The sequence below is a fragment of the Oryzias latipes genome, chromosome 17 (genome assembly GCF_002234675.1).
Source record: "Oryzias latipes chromosome 17, ASM223467v1".
Taxonomy (NCBI): Eukaryota; Metazoa; Chordata; class Actinopteri; order Beloniformes; family Adrianichthyidae; genus Oryzias; species Oryzias latipes.
Window position 1 is genome coordinate 21850342 of NC_019875.2, and position 25304 is coordinate 21875645.

Consider the following 25304-nt stretch of genomic DNA (forward strand, 5'->3'; position numbering starts at 1 on the left):
AAAGGTCCTGATCATGTATAAAATTGTCCTCATCCTGCACTTCTCTCTTTGAATTAAACAGAAAAGCTTAAATACAAAAGCAGCATCACATGACACTTTAGAACAGACATACTGTAGCGTCCTTCATCTTTTCTTTGATGCAGAGAAAAAACTGCACATTGTGATAAAGAAGAAAAGGCTAAGCAGATGTTACTTTGGGATTTTTTGTTTCCTCACATTTGGAGTTTAATTTGGTATGGGATTCATGCTATAACTTATTTATGTATCTAGGCCAGGAGATGATTGGTTTTAGGGCCACAGGTCCAGCATAACCCAGTCGGTCTGTCTGTCCATCAAGAGGATAAATTGATGCGGGCTTGGAGCCAGGAGTAACTGGGAATCTGCAGCACAGATGGTATGCGATTTAGGAAAGCAGCAGAGAAAAGGACAGAAGGGAAACGGAACTGAAATGAAAGATTGGATCAAGAAAAGGAAAGAAATTAGATGAAGACAAAAATGATCGGAGAAGAATACTAAGTAGAGAACAGGCAAGACAACGAGATGCACACATTAAAAAAATGGTGCTTAGTGAGTTTGAGTCATTTGGTACCTAATCCTAGTGTTGATTCTACACAGCTGAATGCATCAATAGACTGTCTGGGGAATAAAAGCACACACAGGCACACATGTTAAAAAGGCTGGAGACCTCTGCTGCTGTTTGAGGACTAGAGGTGGGGGTCTAAGCTTGGAGGAGTTGGGACCCACCTGGTCATCAGCTGGGCTCTGGCTGGCCAATCACCAAGGGACTATCATTACACCCCTTGACTCACAATCATACATACTCAGCGCTTTGGGGCATGCGCCTAAAGCATATGGATAATGGGACATGGGTGACACTTCTGCTCCAACCCTGAGAACTCCTCTGGGATGCAAACACACTAACACCCACACACTCATGTTAAGCCCAACCCACTGCCCTGCCATGGCTGCATGTGTCTCTGTGTTAATTTGAGTGTGTGAGTCCCGGTGGCTGCATATGTATGTGTGTCTGATGGGAAATGAACACATTTCCATAGTAATTACAGAGAAGCTCATTCCTCTTCAACAGTTAGAAGCGTCATGACTCATTAGTGCTACAGTCTTAAACACGCTGAAAAACCTGACATGGCCGTGGCTTTTGTTTCCCCTGACAGCTGTGTCTGGGTGAGTTTGTACCAAAAGATATTTAATACCTTCAAATGAATGCAACTGACCCCAGTTCAGCTGCTGAAGACCAAAGGGGAAAAACATGGACCCAGGAGAAAGAATGAAAACCATACTGTCACACTGTAGACGTGAATTTCTTCTTTTTTATTCCTAAATAGAAGCATTAAATATTAACTCTATACCTTTTCTTTAAACTTTTAATATTATTGAGTTCATCTCACTTTTTTTAATTAAAAAAGTTTTTTTTTTCCCTTTAAGAATTTACATACTTTTTACATTTGGTAAACATTAAATCTGTACGATATCTGTAATATGTCTTTTATAATGGCAAATATTTATTTTTCAAAAGTTAAGTCATAAAATTCTTTGCCTATTCAATATTCAATACTGAATATTGAATTAATTCAATGATTGAATGAATAAATAAAATAAATAAAAAATATACATTTATTTATGTAAGAATTAATCTGGATAATCTCATTGTTTAATTGGAACATGTGTTTTCCTCAGGTTTATTGGTGATGATATTTCCTTTATCAACATAAACCAAGGCTTTTGAGCATAACAATGACCTAAATGAATATGCAACAAGGCTGCAGAAAACTGCACTGATCACGGTTTGTTTGGAGAAGCCCTGATTCCAAAACTAAGACAACAAGACAGCAACAAGTGCCAAAAAAAAATAATTGACAATTATTCAGTACTCTTAGGGGACCGTAGTCCTCTGCCAAGAGCAGAATGACATTCTGGGAACAGGCCTTTGAAATCTAGGAGGAAAAGATCAAATATTTTTGGTCTGACCATTTGTGTCAAACAAAAAGAAAGACAGTGTCCCATGTGAAAAAATTATGAGTTAAGGGGGTTGTTAAGCTGTAAATAATGTTGTGAGGATATTATATTTAATTTCCACAGTGCAAATAAAATTTATGAGTATAATATGCACAGACCATGCTTACGATATTGTCAGTGCCAGTCTCTGTCACAGATTAAGTTAGCTCATAGTTTACATAGAAAAGGATGTAATTTATATCTATCAATCTATCGATCTATACATATATATATATATATATATATATATATATATATATATATATATATATATATAATATGTATGTGTGTTTGTTTGTTCTCTGTTCTCACATCTAATGGGAAACAGTTAAAATGGGAAATACCTCCAAAAGTGGTAGAGAGCAAAAATCCTGTGGGTCTTCCAGATACAGGCTGACAGGATGGTAATGGCAAACCAACAAGACATTGTAGTTCTCGATAAAAAAAAACAGAGGAAAGCCGTTGTGGTGGATGTGTCAGTACCAAATGATGGAAGGATCAGGAAGGAGGAACATGAGAAATGGGAGAAATACCAGGGACTCAGAGAAGAACTGAAGAAAGCATGGAAAGTGAAGGTGACAGTGGTGCCTGTGGTAATTGGAGCACTCGGGGCAGTAACCCCCAAGCTGGAGGAGTGGCTACAACAGATACCTGGAACGACCCCAGACCTCTCAGTCCAGAAAAGTGCAGTGCTAGGAACAGCTAAGATACTGCGCAGGACCCTCAAGCTCCCAGGCCTCTGGTAGAGGACCTCTGGACCGCAAAAGATCTAATTTTTAACATCCAACACTGCTGCTTAGAAATGTAATTCTGAAAGCCAACACAATTAAAAAACAATTCACAGAGTAGACGTTGCTTCTTTAAAGCACTGTTCCATTTTCTCAAGGGCCAAACCTGTCACTGCTTTCAATCAGTAACTTGTTTCTTCTTTTTTTTTTTGAAGGAAAAACATTGATGCAAAAGAGGAAGACACTTTTTCCATGCCATCCAGCTATCCTGACACTTCAGCAGCTCACACTCTAACCTCTGCTGTGCATCCATCCAGATTTTTCCGTGCTTCTCTGCACCACTTTAGTCTGGCTATCCCTGTCGGCCAAAGCTGCATGCTCTATATTTGCATATCAATTTACTTTTTAATAAAACACTCTGTCACTCGAGACCCATTTGTCATTCTACCAGCAAGCCGCCGTCCATCCATTACTGTCATTGTAGTTCCTCCTACATTGTTCTCTCTTTCACTTTCTTTTTTCTCTATTTTCTGAAGGCAAAAACATTAATTTTGTCCAAAATACATATTTAAACTATTTATTTTTGTTTTGTTTCCTCCAGTTTGTCCCTTGGAAACAGCCTTGTCCTGTAAGTCTTTCTGTAAGTCTTTTATTTAACAGACACCGCAGTTTTGAAAAAAACAGGAGCAGAGAGAAGGAGAAGGAAAAAAGAGAGTGCTGACAGGCAAGATTGCACAATGGGGGTCTCAGACTGCATACTAACCTAAAAGCAATCAGATGAAGGGAGGGAGCTAAGAGAGGCAGGGAGACATCCACGATGCTGGGGGGGCGAACTCCAAGGCTATAGCATAAGTGATGAAGCCGAAAGGAGAGATTAGGGAGTGTTTGGTTAACATGAGCACAAATAAAAGTAAAAATAGAATAGCAATAGAGAAAACATTAGGATTAGAATGATTCAGAAGTTTATCATGTTTTTAATTTGAAATGTTCTTTGTTTGAAACTGAAATGGTTGGAGTCACTTTGCCCAAAGTCATTGTGTTTTGGTTGTTTGATTTGAGAACATTTTCTACATTTGTTGTCTATAGTGGCCGATTTTTAGAAATAAAACTAAACTCAAGTTTTTAAGATCCTATCAGTTTTACACGTAAAAGAGACACTTGACTAAAGAGAAAACAAATATCAGTTTTAATTCATTTCAAATTAGAAAGACACTCAAAATCAACAGTTTCTACCATAGTTACACTGTTAGGGGATGAATAAAGATTTTAAACCCTTTTAAGTCCCACTTGCGTGGTTTTAAAGTGTTCTAGTGGCATTTTGATAATTTTCTGATGACGGAGGACATGAAAAAAATGAAGCTTGATATTGTATGAAAACATTACCTCATCTGAGCTGGATGAAGAAACTATGTTCTAGAAAACGACACAGTTTTTTATTTTTTATTTTGGCTAAAAACAGTACAATGCTTCAAAAGATAATCAGAGTGGAACTTTCCACATTAAATAGTTATTAAACACTCTGAATTTTCAGGTTTCTCTTATATAGGCTGGTTATCATGAGTCCACATTCATTCCTTATTGATGTTAAAACATTTTTTTTCCAATAATCTTCTGGAGAATTTTAACGACAATAGTATTTCTTGTTTTTTGCAGGAGATAGCTTGTTGACAGAAACTAAAAGTCTAGAAAAAATACAAACATAAAAATAGCCAATTAATTAAGAGTAACCAAAATTTTGAAATAAAAAAAACCCCAGAAAACTATTGGAAAGAGTGATAAAAGACAGGACCTGTCACTAAGCAACTAAAAACATTTGACCTTAGTCAGCTGAAGGGCAGAAAAAAATCCAAATTAAAAACAGCTGGGGTAGAAAAAAATCAAAAATGTGACTAGTGAGGGTGTAGAAAAGTGAACATACCCTGAACTCAAAACATATTCCAAACAACAAAAACAAAACATAAACTACTCTATAGGGACATCCGTCCTCGGACAAATGCTGAAAAAGCACTGAGAAATTAAACTTAAACATTCAGTTTTGCATATATTCATATCTTTTTATTGAACTACTATTCAAGGCATTGAGAATGGGTTTCATGTGATAAAGAAAATTTCCATCTTAATTTGGTTTTATTAGTCTGCTAGCCTGAGCCTCGCATGCCTCACTTGTCTGACTCAAGAAGGAGGAGTTCATGTTAGCTTCCATTTTCTTGTCTGACTGCACTCTGCGCTTATTTAAACAAATTCTAGCTATTTTACCTCTTGTTGTTTTTTAAAGTGAGTCCTGATGACACAAACTGCAGTGTGAGAACTCATAGGGATCCAAATTCAGGGTTTTATGAGTTGTATTTTTGGTCAACTATTGGGTTACCATAAAAAGTAATTGATTATTTTACTTCAGTTACTACATGGAATTGCAATGAACTTACTTTACTCATGACTTATTTTAAAAAACAATCTAATACTATTTTTCCTTCTTACATAAAAAAAATCTTAAAGGACAAAGCTTGCACAAACAAGCTCCCGTTGTCTGCTTAACTTTATTTTTAAAACAATAACATTGTGCAAAGTAATGAACATGGTTCAAGGCATAACATAGTTTCTCTATAATTCAGACAACAGTGTGGAAAATAACAAAAATATTGTTGCTGCAGCCATGGCCATCTTGCTCCACAAGTTTGGTGTGAAGGTGCGATCTTGTCAAGTGCTTGGACACGTTGCTCACTGGCACTGTGAAAAGCAGTTTATCTCTAAGACACACCTTGCACTTAACTGAAATGTTTTTGCCTTTCTTTTCAACAAATTGGAAACGATGCAAATATCTCCACCTGCCGAATGCTCCTACAATTTTGTCCATGCCCATCTATCTGCTTTCTTCCTCCATTTTACTCTGACCGAGCTCCAAGCCTGCATTAGCGCACACACATCAGTAACTCTGTTTATTTATCTTTTTCAGTTGATCTCTGTTTGTTTGACCTGAGAGAAAATCCCAGACCCTACTGTAATTCTAGGTGTGTAACTATTAATCGTGTAATCAATGACTTAATTTCTATTCTTAAAATCCAACTAGGTCGATTTGTCAGGCAGGTTGTAAATTAAATCGACCTATACTGTACATTATAAAATCCTTTTAAAATGAAATCAATTGATTACAGGGATGTTGAAAAATACTATTTGGATTGGTTATTTTACTATAATGTAAAAACTACCAAGTATCATCACAGCAATGGTCATCGTAACAAACCAATGCGTGGAAACACTTTGAATTTTATCCAGTGTGGTAGAATGTTCTAATACTGTTCTGTGTGTGTTATTTTGATATGGAAAAACAACAGTGGGCTGAACTAAAATGTGAATGGATTTGCTATGAATTCTTATTGATTTGTTTTTTGTATGCATATTTAATTTACACTTGATTAGCTTGCAAGAAATAGAAGGAATCTGGAAAACTTCACCTGCACTGTTCAATACCAGGTATTTATCTCTTGAGTCTCACTGGTTGAATTTTTGACTAAAGACGTCCTGGATCAATTTTAGGTCAGTGAATCTGATCGTTCTAAATGAGAATTGACTATGAATCATATAATCAACCAGAAATTATGATAAGAATCAAATCATTGTTCAAATGAATTGTTATGTAATGCATTACAGTCTTTCATTACTGACTAAAGTAATTCAATTACAGTAATCATTTTTTAACGTGTCACCCGTACCCCCAACATTGAAAGTGACATACCAGCGAAGACATAAACACAATAAGATAACAGGAACAGGAGAAAAATGAGGAATAGAATCTGAAAGAGGGATGTTGAGACGAAACAGGACGGCAGAAACAAGTGTGAAGAGGAAACGTAAACAAAAAAGTAGTGAGCAAAAGTTGGACCCAAGTAAAGAAATGATGTGAAAGAAACAAAGACTGAGGCAAAAAGGAGATCAAAGGAGAAAACTTTGGCAGGATGGAACAAAAAGCATTATGTGTGTCAGAGAAGCTTAAAGGCAAATGTCCAGTAACTTTAAAACGGATTGACAGGAGTTTTTTTTTCTTTTTCTGTTTTTAAAAAAAAGGCATAGATGGACACACAAACAACAAACTTGTTGGTTTCCTTTCATTCTGCTCACCTCATTCTATCATTTTACTCTCCTGCTTGCCAGCTTTAATCTTATGTTTTCTCCCCCCGTCCTTCATTTCCTGTCTCTCCACATTATATTTCTTCTGCTAATCAGGATGAGTAGAAAAAGGAAATCAGTAAATCATTAGTCACCCTTCCAGAACGAACAATGAAACGACATCTCTAACCTACTTCATCCATCGCTCCCCTCTCGCACACACCTATTGATAAACACACACCCTGCTGCGAGTATCTTCTCTCATCATTACTCACAATAATGGTTATTCCATTTAACATTAAGCCATTAAATAAAAAATAATTACTGTGAATGAAATCAATGGATTAAACTTGGTCTCATTATTTCACAGCAAAATTAAGCCTCCTTCATCACCTGAAAAACAACACACATTCGCTGCCTGAGCGCTAATAAGCATAGAGGTTTAGAAAAGCTCAGTGTGGATGTACGCCGCAATACAACTGTGAGACATGGAAGTGAGCGTCAGGATCCGAGGTGGAGAAGGTTTCTTCTGGCACTCTCCATCTTGGCTGTGTCTGGCACAGATTCAATAATCACTGACCACGGTCCTAAAAGATTTACTCGACTTGGGCTGATTATTAGTAGGGGTAAATGATTAACTCAAGAGTTATGACTAATAAACCTGTCCGTGTTTCATTAACACCCTGTTTGGAAACGTTTCATTGCGAAGCCTCTCATTAAAGAAAGTGGTATTAAAGGAAGAGGGGGGAAAAAGGAGGAGAGCTGCACTGTGGTAATCGGTGGGATGCAGCAGACTTTATAATGACCCGCTGAAAGGTCAAACGTGAGAGGAACGAGGTGGAGATGAGCATCTCATCTGCATTATTAATTGAAGTATTCCTTTACATCTGTTAACAGATTCATGCATGGAAATCTGTGTGAAACTAATGACATCACTTGATTAGGTCAAGATGAGCATTTGCGTGTTTGTTAGGCGCATGGGTGCTAATGATATATAAAAGTGCGGACAGGAAAACAGTTTAGATTTTCTTTAATGCTTGATGTTTGTAGGACATTTGATTAAACTCCTCTGCAACATATGCTCATTTGCATAAAGCCTGTGTGAAGCAGCCCTGCACCTGCACCTGCATTGATGCTATTATTGCACCGTTTCTTAGCTACTTTCAAGGTTTTCTGCAGACAAAGCTGTATTTGGCTACACCCTGCAGCTTCCTGCATTAATTGAAAGCAACATCATGAAAGCCAGCACACACAAATCTGCCTAATGACATTATACACACCTCGCCACTATTTTGTAACGCACACAAACATCCCCACACTGAGTTGTTTTGTTGCAAATTTGTATTCAGTGAATTTTTTGGCTGCTAAATCATTATTAGTGCTATTATCAAGCAAACAGACCAACAACACCCACAGGGAAATGAATGCACTGCTGATTATCACCAAATTTACTGTTGGCCTCATTTTGTTGCCGTGTCTATTGCTTGGTCCTTTTTTTCCTGTTTTTCTTCCATTACTTGATAATTTTGACTCAAGTGAAAAAAAAACTCTCAGAAGTTTCAGTGTCTTTGGAATTCAAACAAGCAAAAACAGACTCACTGTTTGAGGTATTTCCAACAACGGTTTTGGTTGGCACTCTTTTGCTGATTGATTTTTGACATGTTCTTCCTCTTCCAGTGATACGTCTTTATTAAAACACTCATCTGGTTTTTTTCTTTTTCTAATAAGTTTGTAGGAATTGCCCTGGGCTGCACAGCAGATGTCTTAAATGCACAAATACAAAGCAAGTATGAAACTTTTAAGAGGGTGATGTCTCTGCTGAGGAAACTGACAAATGTCTGAAATCATGAGTGTGTTTGACATCTTATAATTTTTAAGCTGCTTCTTTGAGCTCTCCACCTGAAGTTTTTTTATAATGTTCCCGGGTTTAACATTCAGGTTAGGTTTGAGAACTCAATTATTCAATGAATCACTCTCTACTCAGAGAATCAGATCAGTATTAATCCGATCTAATGGTCAGTTTTCCTTCGAATGCATTTCTTGTATTTCTTTAAATGTAAAATTGCTTTCACTTCATATTATGTTGTCAAAAATCATATTGTATTAGCTAAAATTGGTCTTTAAAAGAAATGTGGGAGATATTGCCTTGTTAAATGCGTAAAACTTTCATTATAAATTAAAATGGTAACTTTATGATTCCAAAGTTCTGGCAGCAATACCCAGCACTACTTTTGAACAATATGTGAGTGTGTGTGTGTATATATATATATATATATATATATATATATATATATATATATATATATATATATATATATATATATATATATATATATATATATATATATATATATATATATATATATATATATATATATAAAGTTTATAATAAAATCTATGGTAGTTTTATGTGAATGAAAATAAAAAAGCCCTGTTTTATTAGATCAAAACATCTCGCAAAAGTGATTTTAAACTTAGTGCCAAATCAATAACTTTTATGTGATTTTCTCCACTCGTGTCCCTCAAGCTCCTTCAAAATATCCGCCGACAACAAATGCACTCCCAGGCCGACTTTGAGACAGAGATCAGATGAAACAGCTAAAAAAGAAACTGCCAACTTAGATGGAACAAATCCATGCTGACTTTTTAGCAGAACTCACACATTTAAAAGACAGAAAAAACACACAAGGATCTGGCATTTAACCAAAGCCTGCAGCTATGCAGGAAAAGGAAACGTTTGTAAGACTAGAGGATCATTAGAGTGCAGACAAATCAGAGACCCAAACACACACACACATAGATGCTGGGAGGCAGAAGCTGTAACTTCTTTAACAAGGAGTGAGAGAAAGTGAGGACCGAAGGGGAGAACGCTTTCTGAGTGAAAGGCCATCTGCTGAATCTGTGGCTCTGCCAGTTGCTTGCTAGCTCCCGATCGTTTGCACCTGCCAGCCTGCCAAAGCACCCTCAGAGGAACAAAAGCACAAACTTCCCACACAAACACACACTTGGGCGCATGCACTCGCAGAGCAATAATGGCACGCACACAGCAATAACTGGTGTGATTTGTCAGCAGCGTGCTGTGTCTGAGGAGCTTTGGGTGTTTTTTCATGTTTTCCCTCTTGCTGTAACAATAGCATAACAGCACTTTATTAAATGAGAACAGGCGAGAACAGAATAGCCTGCAAATCAGCTTGTTTATGAGGCATAGATGTTCAGTGTGCTGCCAGCTAAAGCAGCAAGAGCAGTAAATGTGAACGAGTAGGTTTGTGCGCGAAAAAGACGTACAGTTTTAGACATGAAAACCCTCAATTAGGCTGTGCTAAATCGGATCAGGATTGTGGACTCAATCGCAGAAAAACATGAAAACAAGAGCCTTCCCTGTGAGTTTAATGATCATTCAGCAGCTGGCATTTAGGGAGGAAAAGGAGACTTGCAAATGTTTGGTGGAAAATCAATCAAAACCTGACTGACTCTCAGTGTCAGTTTCAGCGTAATCATTGTCCACATTGAGCCGGTTGCAGCAAATGCATCAGATGGTCGATACATTCGCCTAAATGAAAAATTCAAAAACATAACAGGAAATGAAGGCTGAAGAGTCAAAAGAAGAGGAAAATGACGAGAAAAGCACCGGCTGAGAGGGTGAAATGAGAGCAGAAAAATGAAAGACAGATAAGATGGAACAGATGAAAAGAGAGGAGAACACAAGGAGGAGATTACTTTCGGATTTTCAACCAATTCCTCAAAAATCTCAAGGATGACAAGCTCTATTTGCCCCTCGCAGAGCAATCGCCCACCCATCATCTCCCTTTACCCCTCCTCTCTGAAACACGCCTGCAATCCAGCTTTTTATCTTTTGCTCCTCACACCTCTCCCCTTCTTTCCCCTGGCTCTCCTCCTGCCGCCATCAATCTCCTTTTTTTCCCTTTCCATCCCTCTCAAGCTTCAACCTCTGTCCCTCTATCTTTCACACTATCTAAAAATGTGCCTCTCTAGTGGCATCAACACTCTTCTGAAGTAACGCCCACCCCACATCCCCTGCTGAAGTCACTCAATCCTATATGTTTATAGAGCAATTGTCCTCTAGCGCTCTCTTGACGTGGCTTTGATCCCCGCCACATTCCCCGGTCACACACCTGAACTCGCATATGCATTTTCTGAAATACGCAGTTTAATAGAAAGCCGTTCTCCTCCTCCTCCTCATAGCCTCCAAGAGACAGGAAGAGGCGGTGACCTGAAATTGATGGTTGTGCATCGACCCCCTCCGTAAAACCTAGTTAACACCTCCCCAGTCTGTGAAACCTGATTAGATAAGTGTGCGTTTGTGTCATCAAGTGTGTTCATAAGACAGAATGTTTAACAGGTTGTTTTTCTTTGTAGGTGGACAACCTCATAATCCCCCTCTGATTAAAAACATGTTGATGTGCTCCTGTTCACCTGCTGGAGGGTGTGTGTGTGTGTATCTGCTGATTACATCCCAGCTAGTCAATAGTGAATAGAGCACTCAGCCTGATAAGCAATCACCTGAATCAATACTAATGTTTTCAGTGAGTGTGCCTAAGAATGTGCATGTTTGCCTGCATGTGTGTGCAGTCCCTAAAATGTGGATAATCTAGTTAAAACTTGTGGAGGATAAACATTAGGTTACAGGCAGAGTAAATCACAAATGCTTGTCATCCCTTTTCCTCCTCTTATCCATTTCTTCCTCTCTAAAGAGCCTTCTCCTCACTCACGCGCTTTCATCTTCTCGCCGATCGCTGTTCTTTTTCTATTTTCCTGTCTTCCTTTTATCTCCTCCTCTCCTCATCTTTAGCCTTCACTGAGAGAGAACATTCGTAACTGTCTCACCTTCAAAGAATGTGACCAAAAAAGTGCACCCTTTTTTACATTTAAGGCGACGTGACCTTTAGTCTGACTTTAGCAGGCATATTAACATTTGGCACTATTTTATCACTTAGAAAAACAGACATTTAAAGGCAGACTTACGTTTTTTCTGATATGTAAAACCAAATTATTATCCTCCTGCTAATGGCAGATTGAAGCACAAACTTAGTTAGACTCAAAGTACAGTCTGTTTATTTACTTTTTTAAAGACTTTGTAGGGCAAAACAGAAGAGCCTGGAATTTAGATTAAAAGCTTTTCTTAAAAAGTCTGTATTAAATTTGAAAATGTCTTCAGTTTAAAAAAACAATGGCTTTCCTTATATTTTTACAAAATTAAAACCAATTTAGACCCATATGTTTTGAATTCTTACATTGTTTTTGGCCCCTAAAAAACATAATTCAGACAATTCAAATTATCTAGATAGTTTATATAATACATAACTTTTGTGTATTGAATTAAAAAATCAAAACAGAAAAAGGGAACATGTCAACACAAAACCGATCATGTTTGCTCTTTTTAGAACATTTTTGCATGGGAAAAATAAACAATAAAACATGTTTATGGAATAAATCACTTTACTAATGAGATGTTGTTTTGACCTTACCTGCTGCTGACAACAAAGCAGGTCACCAGAAAGACAAAGACAACAATCCCCCCAGTGATGGACACAACCAAAATGGTCGACTGGTTTGGATCCCCAATGGCCAAGACATCTGGAAGCAGGAAAACCGAACATTTATTTTTATTTATTTAAGCAAACACAAACGAAAATGGAAACCACTCCAAGAAGATTTTGTCAGGAGGAAAGTGACAAGAGGAAAGATTAAGGGATGCTGGAAGTTAAAGAGACGGCAAGTGAGACAGCAAAGTGGCACTGAGAAGGATGGAGAGAGCATGAAATATGATTGCAATAGAAAAGAGATAAAAGACGGAGGCTGAAGAAGTGGAAAATAGAGAGCAGCAAACCAGTACAAGAGAGCAGAGGAGGCGGATGGAATAGCAAGTAAGGCTCTTGATGAAAAGCGCTCTCCCGCTCTGCATCGCTGATGAAGGTATGAAAAAAGGACGTGACAACCAGTCCCATTTGGGCGCGCTGTCCAAATGGATATGTTAACACTGCACATAATAAGGATACCTCCAAGAACTTTCTGCAAAGATGCATCGATTCCTCGACCACACCAATCAAGCCATTACTCAAAACAAATCCAGCATTTCCGTGGCTTAGCTGAGTCTCTTCCTTGGGATTGTATGTATGATTGTGTAGGTGAGAGCTTGTGTTGATGAAGCATATTAATAGACAGTCTCAAGCCAAGACGAGCATTGATTTTCTATTGCTGTGGGCGGCACACACCTACTCAGCTTTCTTTTACAATCAATACCATCTTTTGGATTTGCTTGCCTTGATGGGATTTACAATCGGATGGAAGCAGCGATTCTCTCATCAAGGATTAATTGAATTCAATGTGTGCAGTTTCTTGAGCTAAATAAGATGCTTTGAAAGCAAGGAGCTCTGACAAAAGTGGTGTGCATTTTTATTTTAGGAAACTTGAAATTTACACAATGGCTACCTGTCCTCAGTGCATGTGCTAACTATACTTAGAGAATGAAAATCATATTTTTGGCGTTTTTAACTTGTTCTTGTGGCATTTTTCTGAGAGTGGAGGACATGTAAGAAGAAAATTGAGCTTAAAATTGCATTTCTGAATATTTCTTTATTCGAGTTTTTGTAAATCAGAAGCAAAAATGGCATTGGAAAAAGTTACAATCGGCAGGCTACTAGCTCCCTGCTCCACTTAATTAAGATGCATCTACTTGCAGACAAATAGATCCATGTACATCTTTGTTTTCCTTGTCTTAGCTGACATCTGGCTCAAAACTGTACAGCTGGATAGTTCTAACATTGCTCTCCATTTTTGTTGTTAAAGGGGTTACTGGTGCAACCCTGTTCCCTGCTAGCGGGAAATCATGTATACAGATGGATGATGGGAAATGGGGATGGGCTTACTCTGTGCCAACAGAGTAATTAAAAGATCACCGGAAACACTTTGACATTAGATCAAAAGATGATCGGAGTGGGACTTTAGAGGGGAAAAAAGATATTTTTATGCATCAAATGTCATTCCAGTCCTCTGTATGGATTGAGATCTCCAATCCAGGGATGAACCATCTTCTCTTGCTTCGACAAACTGAGTTGTCATCGTTTTACCTGACAAGTTTTCCTAGATACTTTGAAGCCTCCGATTCAGATGCACCGACGACAACCTGTGAAGCTGACAGGGTGCCTCTGTCTGACAGCAGAACTGCAAAAGCTTCTGTGTGGGATACCAATGTGGGAGGAATACATTTGCTTGTAGCCCGGGTAATATAAGACAACTTCCCTTTTTTTATTCTTCTTTGTCTTATTTTGACTTGCACTTTTTCCTTTGATAAACACTGTTTACAGCAATAAATGAATTGTGAGTTCAACCTCGCCTGTAATGTCAATTTCCAGCTAAAAACCTCAGGAAAATAGTACAAAAAAAAGATTGAATGAGTTCACAGATGAGGAAAAACAAGTGAAAAAGGAAATGACCAATTTGTGTCGGTCAAATAATTATTCTTCACCTTCGTGGCTGGTTTCCAGCTCAATTTCTCCACCGTAGCTCCCATAACCTCCATCAGTTCGAGCTCTGACCCTGAAGACATAGGTGGTCCCGGGTTTTAGCCCATCCACCGTCATCATGTTGGAGCGAGTCTTCAAAACTGTATAGTTCTGCTCCCGCTGGTTCTGGGGTGAAGTCAGAAAAAGTCAATGTTAGGAGAATAACATTAATTATCAGACAAAGAAATGGAGATTTTTTTTTTTATGCAGAGTTAATTTATCAAGACAGATAGAAATACCAGAAAATTTAATTTCTCCTGAGGCCAAAGACGCCTCGCTATTTTAGATTTGTTCATCACTGGACCATTTGGTTGTGTTTATACATGAGCATCTGTCATGTCACATATCTTGCATTTTCTACACTCTGGGACAATATGTGGTTACCAAACCCACTGTGCTGCGTAAAAATCAGCAGCCTCATGGATTTATGTGCAAACATGCATTGCAGTATGAATTCTGAATAGGTGAGTTTATCAGTAAGCGGATTCCCTGCAGACAGGTGGATGCCTTACCTAATGGAAGACACAGACGAGGCGGATTAATGCCATTTTGCTGTTAGAACACTCACACATGCGCGAGTTTAATTTCATCACCTTGGCTGTGTTTTACAAGGTTTGTTCAACAGATGTGTGCTTAATTAGCTTGATGTGAGCAGCAGCGGAGATGTGAGGAATAAGGCAGAGGAAACAGAAAGATAGAGACATGTTTGTGATGAACAAGTCATTAGAGACGTGCCCTAAGGCTAAACACATTTCCTGCCAGAATGTAGATGGAGCACGAGAGAAAAAGGAAGCAGCAAAGTAGAGGGAAGCTGTTAACTGGTTCCTCAGACGGTTTACTGTTTCCTTAAAAGAATTGTTTACATTGATGATTTTAGAAAAACACAGTCTTTGGCATAACAAGAGTCAACTAAGACATTTTATATAACTTTGAGACAAGTACTTTATAAAATAACTTTTGTCACTATTGTCTTCTACACTCAAAAAAAGGAAATTACCAGCCAATTAAGTTAACAAGAAAGTAACTTGTCATTTCAACCAGAAAATTTTATGTTTGTAAATCTTACGTGAATGAATCATGTCGATTGTACATAAAAATAATCCATTTAAAAGTTACTAATTTCAATCATGTTGATCCAACATGATACCATTAAATTGGATGCATTAGTAATCGCAAGGAATTGTGGGATACCATTTTCTTTGTCTATCTGGGCAGATTGGGGTCTAAGTGTGAGTTTTTGTCCATGGGTTTTATTGTCTAGCTGTTTTACTCTGTTTTAACTAGTGATTTAAACTGTTATGTTTATTTTTTTTGCACCATGAGTTAAAGTTTGGTAGAGGATGAAGACCAAACCCCCTTGTGTGGCAAACTGTTAATGTTCCAATACTTAACACAGAGTTCGCGGTAATTGAGCTCCTGTCTTGTGATGTGGGACCTTGCTGGGTAATTCATGTCTTTGATGTGAAAATTAAAAGACCCATTGGTTGTAACTTTGGAACAACATATCAATTACAGATGAATAAATAAAATTAAAGAAATAAATAGAAATTCAAGTTAAATAAACTTAATTTACTTAGGTGTGACCAATTGAAGTGATTCAATTAAATTGGATCAACTTTTTTCTTTTTAGAGTGAGCAACAATATCAATTTAAAGTTGGGTGCAACTGCTCTATTTAAATTGAATCAACTTAAATTTATTAGTTTGAACCTAAATACATTAAGTTGAGCCAACCTAAATAAATTAAGTAGGACCAACATGATTCATTTTTGTTCAAGTAACGCAATCTAATCATGTGGAAATCCTTTCCATAATTTTTTTATGTTCATTCAAAGTGAACGTTTTTTGAGTGATATAAGACAATAGAACAGCTTAGTTTCTTCTTTAAATTCTCTTTTAAGGCTTTTATCAGCTGTCTACCTCTACACCACAGGGTGGCCATAGTGCAGAGGTAGAGCGGTCGACCACTGATCAGAAGATCACAAGCTCGGTTCCCGCTTTGCCCACTTGCCTGTCCTCGCAAACCAGATTCTAATATGCTCCTGATGGTTAAAGGTTGGCACTAGTGTGCATGGCTGTCTATTATTTTATTATTCTTTACGAATATTTCTACATATAGCAGTGATAGGAAGCCTTTTATAACTTTTTTTTATTATGTCAAAAAAACATTCATTCTTTTGATAAAAATCAATATTTTAGATCAATCTATTGACTTCTAAATTAGAGTTCATTATACAGAGTAACCTATAAGTTCCTCGTTAAGCAGAAACCCTCATATTTAATCCTGATTAAAGTCCAACTGTACGACTGAAATTCCTTGTAGGACAAAACTTTATTTTACTGTTGTCGCTACATTTGACCAATTAAAGTAATATTTTGTTCATCTATTTTCAGAAAATGTGGGATTTGTAAAGTCATGTTTAGTCAAGATGAGCAACAGCTCTGAAAAACGAGATTCAAATCAAATACAAACTAGTGCGTCGCATCCATCATCCACATTTTTTATCGTTTCCCTTTAATTTACTTTGGAAACTTTTTCTTATGCACCTTCAGAAAAACCTTTGCTATCTATTGCAACACATTTTTTTTCTCAATCTCTGAATTTCTTTATAATAATTATTTTCTAAGCATGTTGCTGTGGCACTATACACAGTCAGTCAACTCAACTAACTAACTAAATAAATGATGTTGAGTGGCTTTCTTGAAAATGAATGTGACTCTCACCTTCTCATAATAAATGACCTCATACTCCACTATTGCTCCGTTTGGTCTCTCCGGACCCTGCCAGGCCAAAGTCACGCTGTCCTTGCTCCGCCTTTCCTTCAACACAACACTGACTACAAAAAAAAAGAAAAAGAACAAAGGGGGGATCTGTGTGAGCAACAAAGACAAGGCGCGTCTTCTTAAAGTTTAGAAAAAGCAGGAGACAAAGACCTGAAAGCAAAAGAGGCAAAAGGAAAGAATTTAGATGCATGTTTGCACTGCTATAGTCCTTACACCCACATTGCAAGGTGCGGGTGATGTAATTTTGCTAATTATCCAGCATGTAAGGTGTGACATACAGTACACATGCCAACCAGATTCTACCATGTATCTGTGTCATCAGTGTGACCCTTCTGCTTTCTCAGTGTTGAACAACGAGAAACCTGCGACTTCCTGTGCCACAGTACCCCCTGGAACACATGCTGATTCCGCGTGTTTGCTACTGCGTCTGGTGTTTGCATGGTAATAAAACCTTATTTGTGTGAGTGTGTGTGCATGTGCATGGGTGTGGAAACACTGTGGTTGTGAATAACATGTACAGATCTTAATGAGGTTAACAACCTCCAACACCCCTTTCACTGCCAGATATGACACAAACATCTGTAGGATGAGGCCTATTAGTCATCGGCACCCTGTCACACACACCTCTCTTTCACAAATTCCCCACAGTCCCACACTGTGACAGATGCACATATGATTATCCGGCAGGGGTGCAGAGGTGTCACTTTGTGGTATCTGTGTAACGCCTCACAGCAGCAACGCTGAAGTTCTCATGAGAGAACTCAATACTGCGCTTCAATCAGTTTTACGTTGGAAAAAAAAAATCGTTTAAACTAAGAATCATGTCTTCTCCCTGGAAGATTTTAGAGGAATTCTTCAAAATCTTTTTTTTTTTTAAGCTGTTGGCCCCCTTAAGTTTAATGTGGAGTGCAAAAATATGCAACTGGTTAAAAAAGTTGATATAAATTTGTGTCACCTGTCTGCGACGTTGTGACGTTTATCACAACAGTCCCTCTTGGTATGGGACTTAAGTCCGACACGCCGTTTTGGCTCTCAATGATAAAGCTGTAGGTGGAGTCCGGTTGCAATTCGGTGATCAACACTGTGTTTGACGACAGACCAAACTGTCTAGGAACAAAATGAACACTACTGCCGCATGGTGTACACTTCTTGGCCTCTCCAAAACACTTCTTGCACTGGATGCTGTAAGTGATATCTCCTCTGCCTCCTGTATCTCGAGGCGAGGACCACTCCAAGGTGACACAGGTCTCGTTCGCTGTTGAGATGGGATTCTCTGGGGCAGAAGGAGGACCTGAAAGAAGATGAAGGTATTGATTTTCCTCTGCACCTTCACACATATAATTTTCTTTGTATCTACAACCAAATAGAGAGAATGGCTGTGAAACCATTTTATATGTTCTGAGAAAGGGGTTTCATTCACTCTGCTAAGAATTGAATGTAGTGAATGTGAGGAGGGTTTCTGTGAGCTTTTCTCTATTACCCTTGAAGAAAAAACATGTTAAGACAATCATTCCAGCACTGTATTTTCTACCAAGAGCCAAATAAAATCAAAATCAAAAAGAAGAAAGAACATGTTCCACATTGAAACACAATTGGTATCAATTAAACATACTCTCAGATGACCTATAATAAATGTCAAGGAAAAACCAAGTACGCTGATGATTAAGCAGCTTTTACAATCACCACTTTAGGCATTGTATTACTAGCTATTCTTTTTGGACTTGTGGAGTATTTGAGGAAGAAAAATAGAACCATCAGGAACAAAGTAACAAGGTAAACGCCATTAGTCGCAGGTTTACTTCTCTTGTCTCTCTGTGATGATTTCATCTTGGTCAAGGTGGCAGATCTTCACTGTTATGATGGGAAAATAGAAGCTAGAGATGTGTAGCGCAGCACAAAGCTTGGTCATTAAAAGTTTTACAAGTGACAGTGCACTATTCTGGATTTGACTGAGAGGCCAACCTAAAAAAGTCAAAGTTATGACAAAAAAGAACAGTTTATCTCAAATTGTATTTTAGTCTTTAGTGTCCTGTTTATTCTCAGGAAATACCTTTAAGCATAAAATATGGATGCATTTGAAAAAATGGAAGCAGTGCCAGATGCAATTACAGACAAGTATAAGCTTCTGAGGAAATTCCAATGCCAGAAAAAAACATGTATAAGGTTTAATAAAGAACAGGAAAGATCCAGTACATATCATGGCTTCTTTTTTTCTGACAGTGTGTGTTGTTTCGATGGAATGTAAGATGTCTTTCTTTCTGTTGTAATTTCCATGTTGTGTTTGCTAAATTGTTGAAAGGAAAATTAATCTCCAATTTAGTCGAATGCTGATATCTTGTTTTAAATCAAGTGTGATGAGTTTGCATACATGTTTAAGCAAAAAATACATATCCCTCCATCCATCAATTCAATTTTATTTGTATAGCCAAAATTCACAAAAAAGGGGCTCCATACTGTAAGGTAAACATTCAATCAAAAAGGATCATAAATGCATAGAATTCAATAGGATAATACTAAACTTTAACTAAGCAGACTAAACTAAACTGGCATCCCTGCCCTTAGACCATCCATCCATCCATTCATTGATTTGTTCTTGTGATACTTAGTTATAATGAGTTATTGATGCAGGTAATAATTCACCAAACGTGACTTACATTTTTATGCAGTTAAATAAGTAAAAACATCTAAAGGTTTATAAATACCACCTATTGACTGACCTGCAGCATTAGCATAGACATGCTCTCATCTTCTTCATTTCTGCTCAGAAAGAGCTCCTGAAATGTGTTGCATTTGCTAACTCTGTGATGGTAGCTAACTTTGTCAAATCTGTTTACCAATAGGGCTCAAAAACCAAAGTGAGAAAAACATCTTGCCCTGCATGAAATGCCATTTATGCTGCATGATGTAGAAATCACAGGTTATGGTTGCTCACTGCACAGCATGATGCAGGTTTCTCAACCATACGGGAATATTGCAGTAGATGCCCATTTCACTTGACATCTCATCAGGTCCGGGAAAAGAGGTGAGCCCCAGGGGGCCACTGGCAGAGCCTGAGACTTTTCTGATTAGTCTTCCCAGCAGAGAGCGTCTCTGAGGTTCAAGAAGGATGGGGGCATCAGAGCAAAGGGGATGGAGGGCATGCTGGGCATAATTGAGGCTGTCAGTTATAAATCTGCCAAAAGGCTTTGCTGTTAATTCTATTTCTTTTTTTCCATCTCCCCACTCCCCTCAGCAACACTGAACTGTCCATCAGCACCTCTGTCACTGATTAGCCCTTTATGACACCTAGACTATACGACTCGAAAAGACCACCATTTCCACCACTGCTTCATTCTTTGCCCAGCTCTTTACTGTCATTTCCTGTGACTCCATGACTGACTATTTCACCTCTTTTCCTTATTTTGTCATATTCCCTCCTCAATTCTCTGCGGTGCATACTTTTCCAGCTCTGGAGAGTGCAAGTGTGAGTCTGCACGCGAGCACATGCATATTTGAACAAACCGTTACTCATTTCCAGCTGATAACACCTGTCACATCTCACCTGCTGCAACGATTAATGAGTGTAATCTACCATAACCTGATAATGGGTTTGGGTATGTGTGTGAGTACTTATCTGTGTGTATATTCCACGATGTTTCTCTATCATCCTGCCATGTTCTGTCCCACCTCCACACCCTTTCTCCTATCTAAGCTTATCTCTTTGTTTCTCTCCCAAATTGTCCATCTTTTTTCATCTTCATTAGTTTGTGTTTCAGCTTGTGGGATGCAAAAGAAAAGAATCTAAAATTTCCCAAACTTTCTACAGTGTGCACTTCTGTCTCAGCTGAGATATCCATTGATCGTAACCACATAACTAATAGCAGTTGATGAATATGAGGACTGAGCGAACCACAGTGGAGGAACAAAGTGTATGGCAATAAAAACTATTAATAAAAGGAGGGCTTCCGTGTAGTGTTTAATGAACAGTAATTAAATGCAACATAAGCAGGTTATTAAGCAGCATGAAAATATAAATTCCAATTATTTGATAAGGTAAACAGAGTTATGAAGGTGATGAATGTTAAGAGGTGCACATGTAAGGGAAATGTTTGAGTATTTATTTATTTATTTTACTTACGAGTGCAAGCCATTGAGCGTGGGTCCGACTCGGCGCGGTAGAAGCCTTTCTCACATATGCATTCATCGGCTTGTTCTTGCGGGGACGAGCTGTGGGGAGGACATTTGGTGCAGAAGGCATCTGTGGCAGAAGCTTTGTAGGTTCCAGGTCGGCATGCTGGAATATAAAAGAAAAATTAGATGACGTCGCCATCATTAAATCCCATCATACATTGCCAGTTTTTATTACCATAAAAGACAAAAGTGAAAAACAAAAAGTATTAAAATTACTGTGGCTGTCACAACTCCAGCAACACTTGAAATAAATTTGAAATGTTTGACTGTGATGAAGGCTCAGAATAAAATGACTGAAACTGCTTTATGATCATTTAGTCTACTTTGAACTGGGTTAATACGCCAAAAGGGAAAAATTATGTAGGGATGTTGCGCAAATTTGTGTTCCCTGGTAAGGTATTTTGTTCAATGACAGTGTTACAGTGAGCAGTGTCAGATCATCAGATACAAAGAAAATTATTTAATTTGACCTATTAGTGGAAACATTACCATTGCAAGAATATCAACTTTGTATTCATCCAAACACGCCCAGGTTTTAAGCTGAGTATTAATTATGAAATGCGATAAATACTTTTTTTTAGTTAATGTTATTGTTATTCAGGACCCTTTGATGATATTGACTGTATTTTACTAATATCAATAATATTTTGCTCTTTTTTTTTACATTTTTAATTCGGGATTTTTATCAAGGAAGAAGTGTACCTTGGCTCATTGGAGGTTAAAAAAAATGAAATTGGGTCAGAAATGTAAAAATGAGATCAGACTTTGTCATTCAGAAACATTGTATAGATTATTTTTATTAATATTTCAAAACTGACATACTCTTGTCTCTATGTTGTTTAAAGGATGTTAAGTGACATAGATGATGCTAAAAGTGAGAGGTGTAGCACAAGGTAAAATAAACAATAAGATATACAGTTCAAATTCATTTCATTTATCTTTTAATCTTCTATAAAGGACGTCAATGTCAACATAGGAAAAAAACAGATGAAAGATTCATATAAGCAAACACTACGATGTGCCATGTAACACCCATGGCACAGAGCAGGAAAACAAAGTTTGATCTAATATATTGTGACATTAGGTCTGAGTGAGATTGGATTACATCAGGGTGAAAGCTGGTGGAACCACAGGGTGGTTGAGTACATGCAACATCAGGGAGCAACAGAAGATTGACTCCCACTCTTCTTATATAAGCATTAGTTATTCACAAACAAGAAAAAACACAAATACACAGACAGACACAGTAATAGTCGACATAACGTTATGTTACTGTTGCTGTTGCTGTAACAGTGGCTGCATATTAGTCATTATATGGAGTCAAAAAAATGGGGAGAGAAAATACTGATCCTTCTCAATGGGAGTTGAAATACACAGGGGCTTGAATGATTTCCCTTTTGCATCCTGAGCAGGAAGATGGGATTCCTGGCTTTTCCACTTTGGCATTGGGAATTTACATTGCACATTATTTTATTTATACATTCATGAGTCGTGTATTCCTGTAAGAAAGTCTATTCTGCCTTGAGGGGAAAGAGTGTTCCAGAGCACAAAACCCTATGTAAGTAAAATGAGGGTGTCTGGAATGCAGTTTGATAGATGCACGGTGTGTGTGGGCATGGATCAATGATGCGACAGATTCAACCAGGTGTTGATTGCATGTTTGTGTGCCACGGGCGTGTTGAGTGTGCGTGAACGCGTGTATGCCTGCTGATTGCTTGTGCTGCCGGTGAAGGTCACAAATTTAATCAAGCTACACGTCATCACTTGTCCCAGAAAAGCTGTATATTACCACAGTAGCAAATGCACACCCACATGCTCTTAAGCAGGGAGAGATCCAATGCTGCTGCTAACCCACTGATAGCAGAATGGATAATTGGCTTAAAAGTAATGTGATTTCTCACTGTGGAATGAAGTTCTCCACCTGAATGCTGTACTAGCAGAGTATTTTTAGGCAAATCATTCATCATAGGAGTGTAAAGTCCACTGGTACTATACCCTGGAGACCTAAGAGAACATTGAAAAAAGGTTGTATCTATACTGGTGTGAAAGAAAAAGAAAGAAAAGAATGAAGAAGAAAAAGAAGGGGAGTGATAATTCTCTGGGGTTTTCTGTTCTTCCCTCCCTCATGTCAGCTTCCAGGCTTTGGGGTGGACTGTGTTTGTGTGTGCGCTCCTATTGGCTGTGCTAAAGAGGGGGGAAACAGCTTTTCTTTAGAGATCCAGCATCCGGAGAGCCCTGGCTGAGCAGCCAGAGAGGCACAAAGGACCAGGCTCCCAGAGGACGGACAGGGTGCCCAATGCCAGACCTGGAGTACGTACAACTGCCTGATTAAAAACTTTCCCCAAGAAAGGTGGCTTGGAGATGAACAAAACCTACTTTGCCTGATTTACTATTTTCCCTTCTACTCTTCCACCTCACTCTAAATCTAGTTTTGCTCCTCCTTTAAACCCCATTTCCCCCGCTTCTTGTTCCAAAGCCACTCCATGTGTCCGTCCCAAGGGATGTGTGTTACTTGACTTGGTTCCCTCATGATTAATGATTCACCATACACATGAAAAGGGAACAAGGAGGCAAAAAGATGAGCCGGGTCACATACACAGATACTTCAGATCAAGATATAAGACAGAAAACACTGTAAAAGTCTCACAACGTGCATTATGTCACACATCTGCACAAAGGTAGAGGTTAAAATCTTGTTTTTTCTTACAGAAGTGGTAAAAAAAAAGGAACATCAGATACATTGTCTTATTAATTATTCATCTGGTCACCAGAGAGAATCAGTGTTTTTATGCCAATCGATAGCTCTTAGATATGATATAGTGCTGCAACTCCAGACACACCCTCAGTCACCACACTGACTGAAATGGGAGCATGCCAGCCTCTTCCTCTGGGAAAATCCAGTACCTATAAACTGATTGGATTCCATTTCTATTTCACTTGTTACAAGTCAGCAAATACTTTTAACAGCAGTGTCTTTAGTATATACTTTTGTTTGTTTTACCTGCACACTTTCCCAAAACTCAGAAGCTTGTAGCTTTGATGGTTAACTTTATCGGGTGAAATTATCGTCTAGGTGTTTAGGGCTCTCTCAATTCAGGGACAACTTAGTGCTAAAGTGCTTTAATTCATTCTTCTTTTTTTTTTTTTTTACATATTTTTGCTATTTTAGGGCCGTATAGCGCTCGTTTTTCTGCAGGACTTGCTTCAAGTCAAATATTGGCTTCCTGCTGGTTTTAGCAAAAAGGGCAGAGAGCTGAGTGGGTGTGTGTTTGTAGATCAGTGGGGGGTTATAGTTAGTTTGCATGCATGCGCTCAGTTGGGAGAGAGTGACGCTGTGTAAAGCTTGCTGGCCAACAGGAGATGAGCTCCATAATGGTCACTATGGCAACAGGCTTTTTAAGATGGAAACCTTGGAGTACCCCTGGAGTACAGAGCAGTCCGTGTTGCTGTTTGTGTGTTTCTGCATGCAGGCGTTAGTTGAGTCAAGCTACTTAAAAATTGATACATCAAGCGTCAGTGAATAAACCTGACAAGATTGAGTCTGACGTCCTTCCCCGCCACTGGGGTCGCATCTTTGTGTGTTTTAAAGTGTGTTTATGCTTCTGTGTACATGCCCGTGAAACATGCTTCTGGTCCAACTGACATCATACTAAATGAGCTTTGGACATGCCTAAATGAAAATACACCAACTTATATGCTACATATATGCATGCAGAGAAACCATTTGACAAGATTTGCTCATTGAGCTGTTTTCACAAGAGCAAGTTAGCTCTGCAAAGCACAGAGTGGTATGATCTGTGTGACATCAATTCATACAGAGTGCATCTGTGGTCAATTCTCTCATCGATAAATGAAAGAACTGTTTATGTACAGTAAAAGTTAAAGGTCATAACAAAAAGGATTATTGTAATAAATCATAAAATTTGGGAAAAAAACACAAATACCATCTCAAAATGCAAAAGAGTTTCTTCCACAAAACTTTT

General features: G+C 38.2%; 1 protein-coding gene across 3 annotated transcripts in view; it reads right to left on the reverse strand.

The window, feature by feature from the left end:
- The window catches only part of LOC101168573 (ephrin type-A receptor 3), a 90997-nt gene that overhangs the window by 19149 nt on the left and 46544 nt on the right, over positions 1–25304 (reverse strand). For 2 of the 3 annotated variants that reach the window (XM_020710990.1, XM_020710989.1), the window contains exons 6-11: positions 21269–21424; positions 18107–18442; positions 17092–17204; positions 14332–14494; positions 12332–12440; positions 3505–3582 (exon numbers count right to left, since the gene is read on the reverse strand). In XM_020710990.1, coding sequence (XP_020566649.1) covers positions 3505–3582; positions 12332–12440; positions 14332–14494; positions 17092–17204; positions 18107–18442; positions 21269–21424 — 955 coding nt within the window. The remainder of the gene's footprint in view (positions 1–3504; positions 3583–12331; positions 12441–14331; positions 14495–17091; positions 17205–18106; positions 18443–21268; positions 21425–25304) is intronic. The other variant, XM_011486671.3, reaches the window with a different exon arrangement.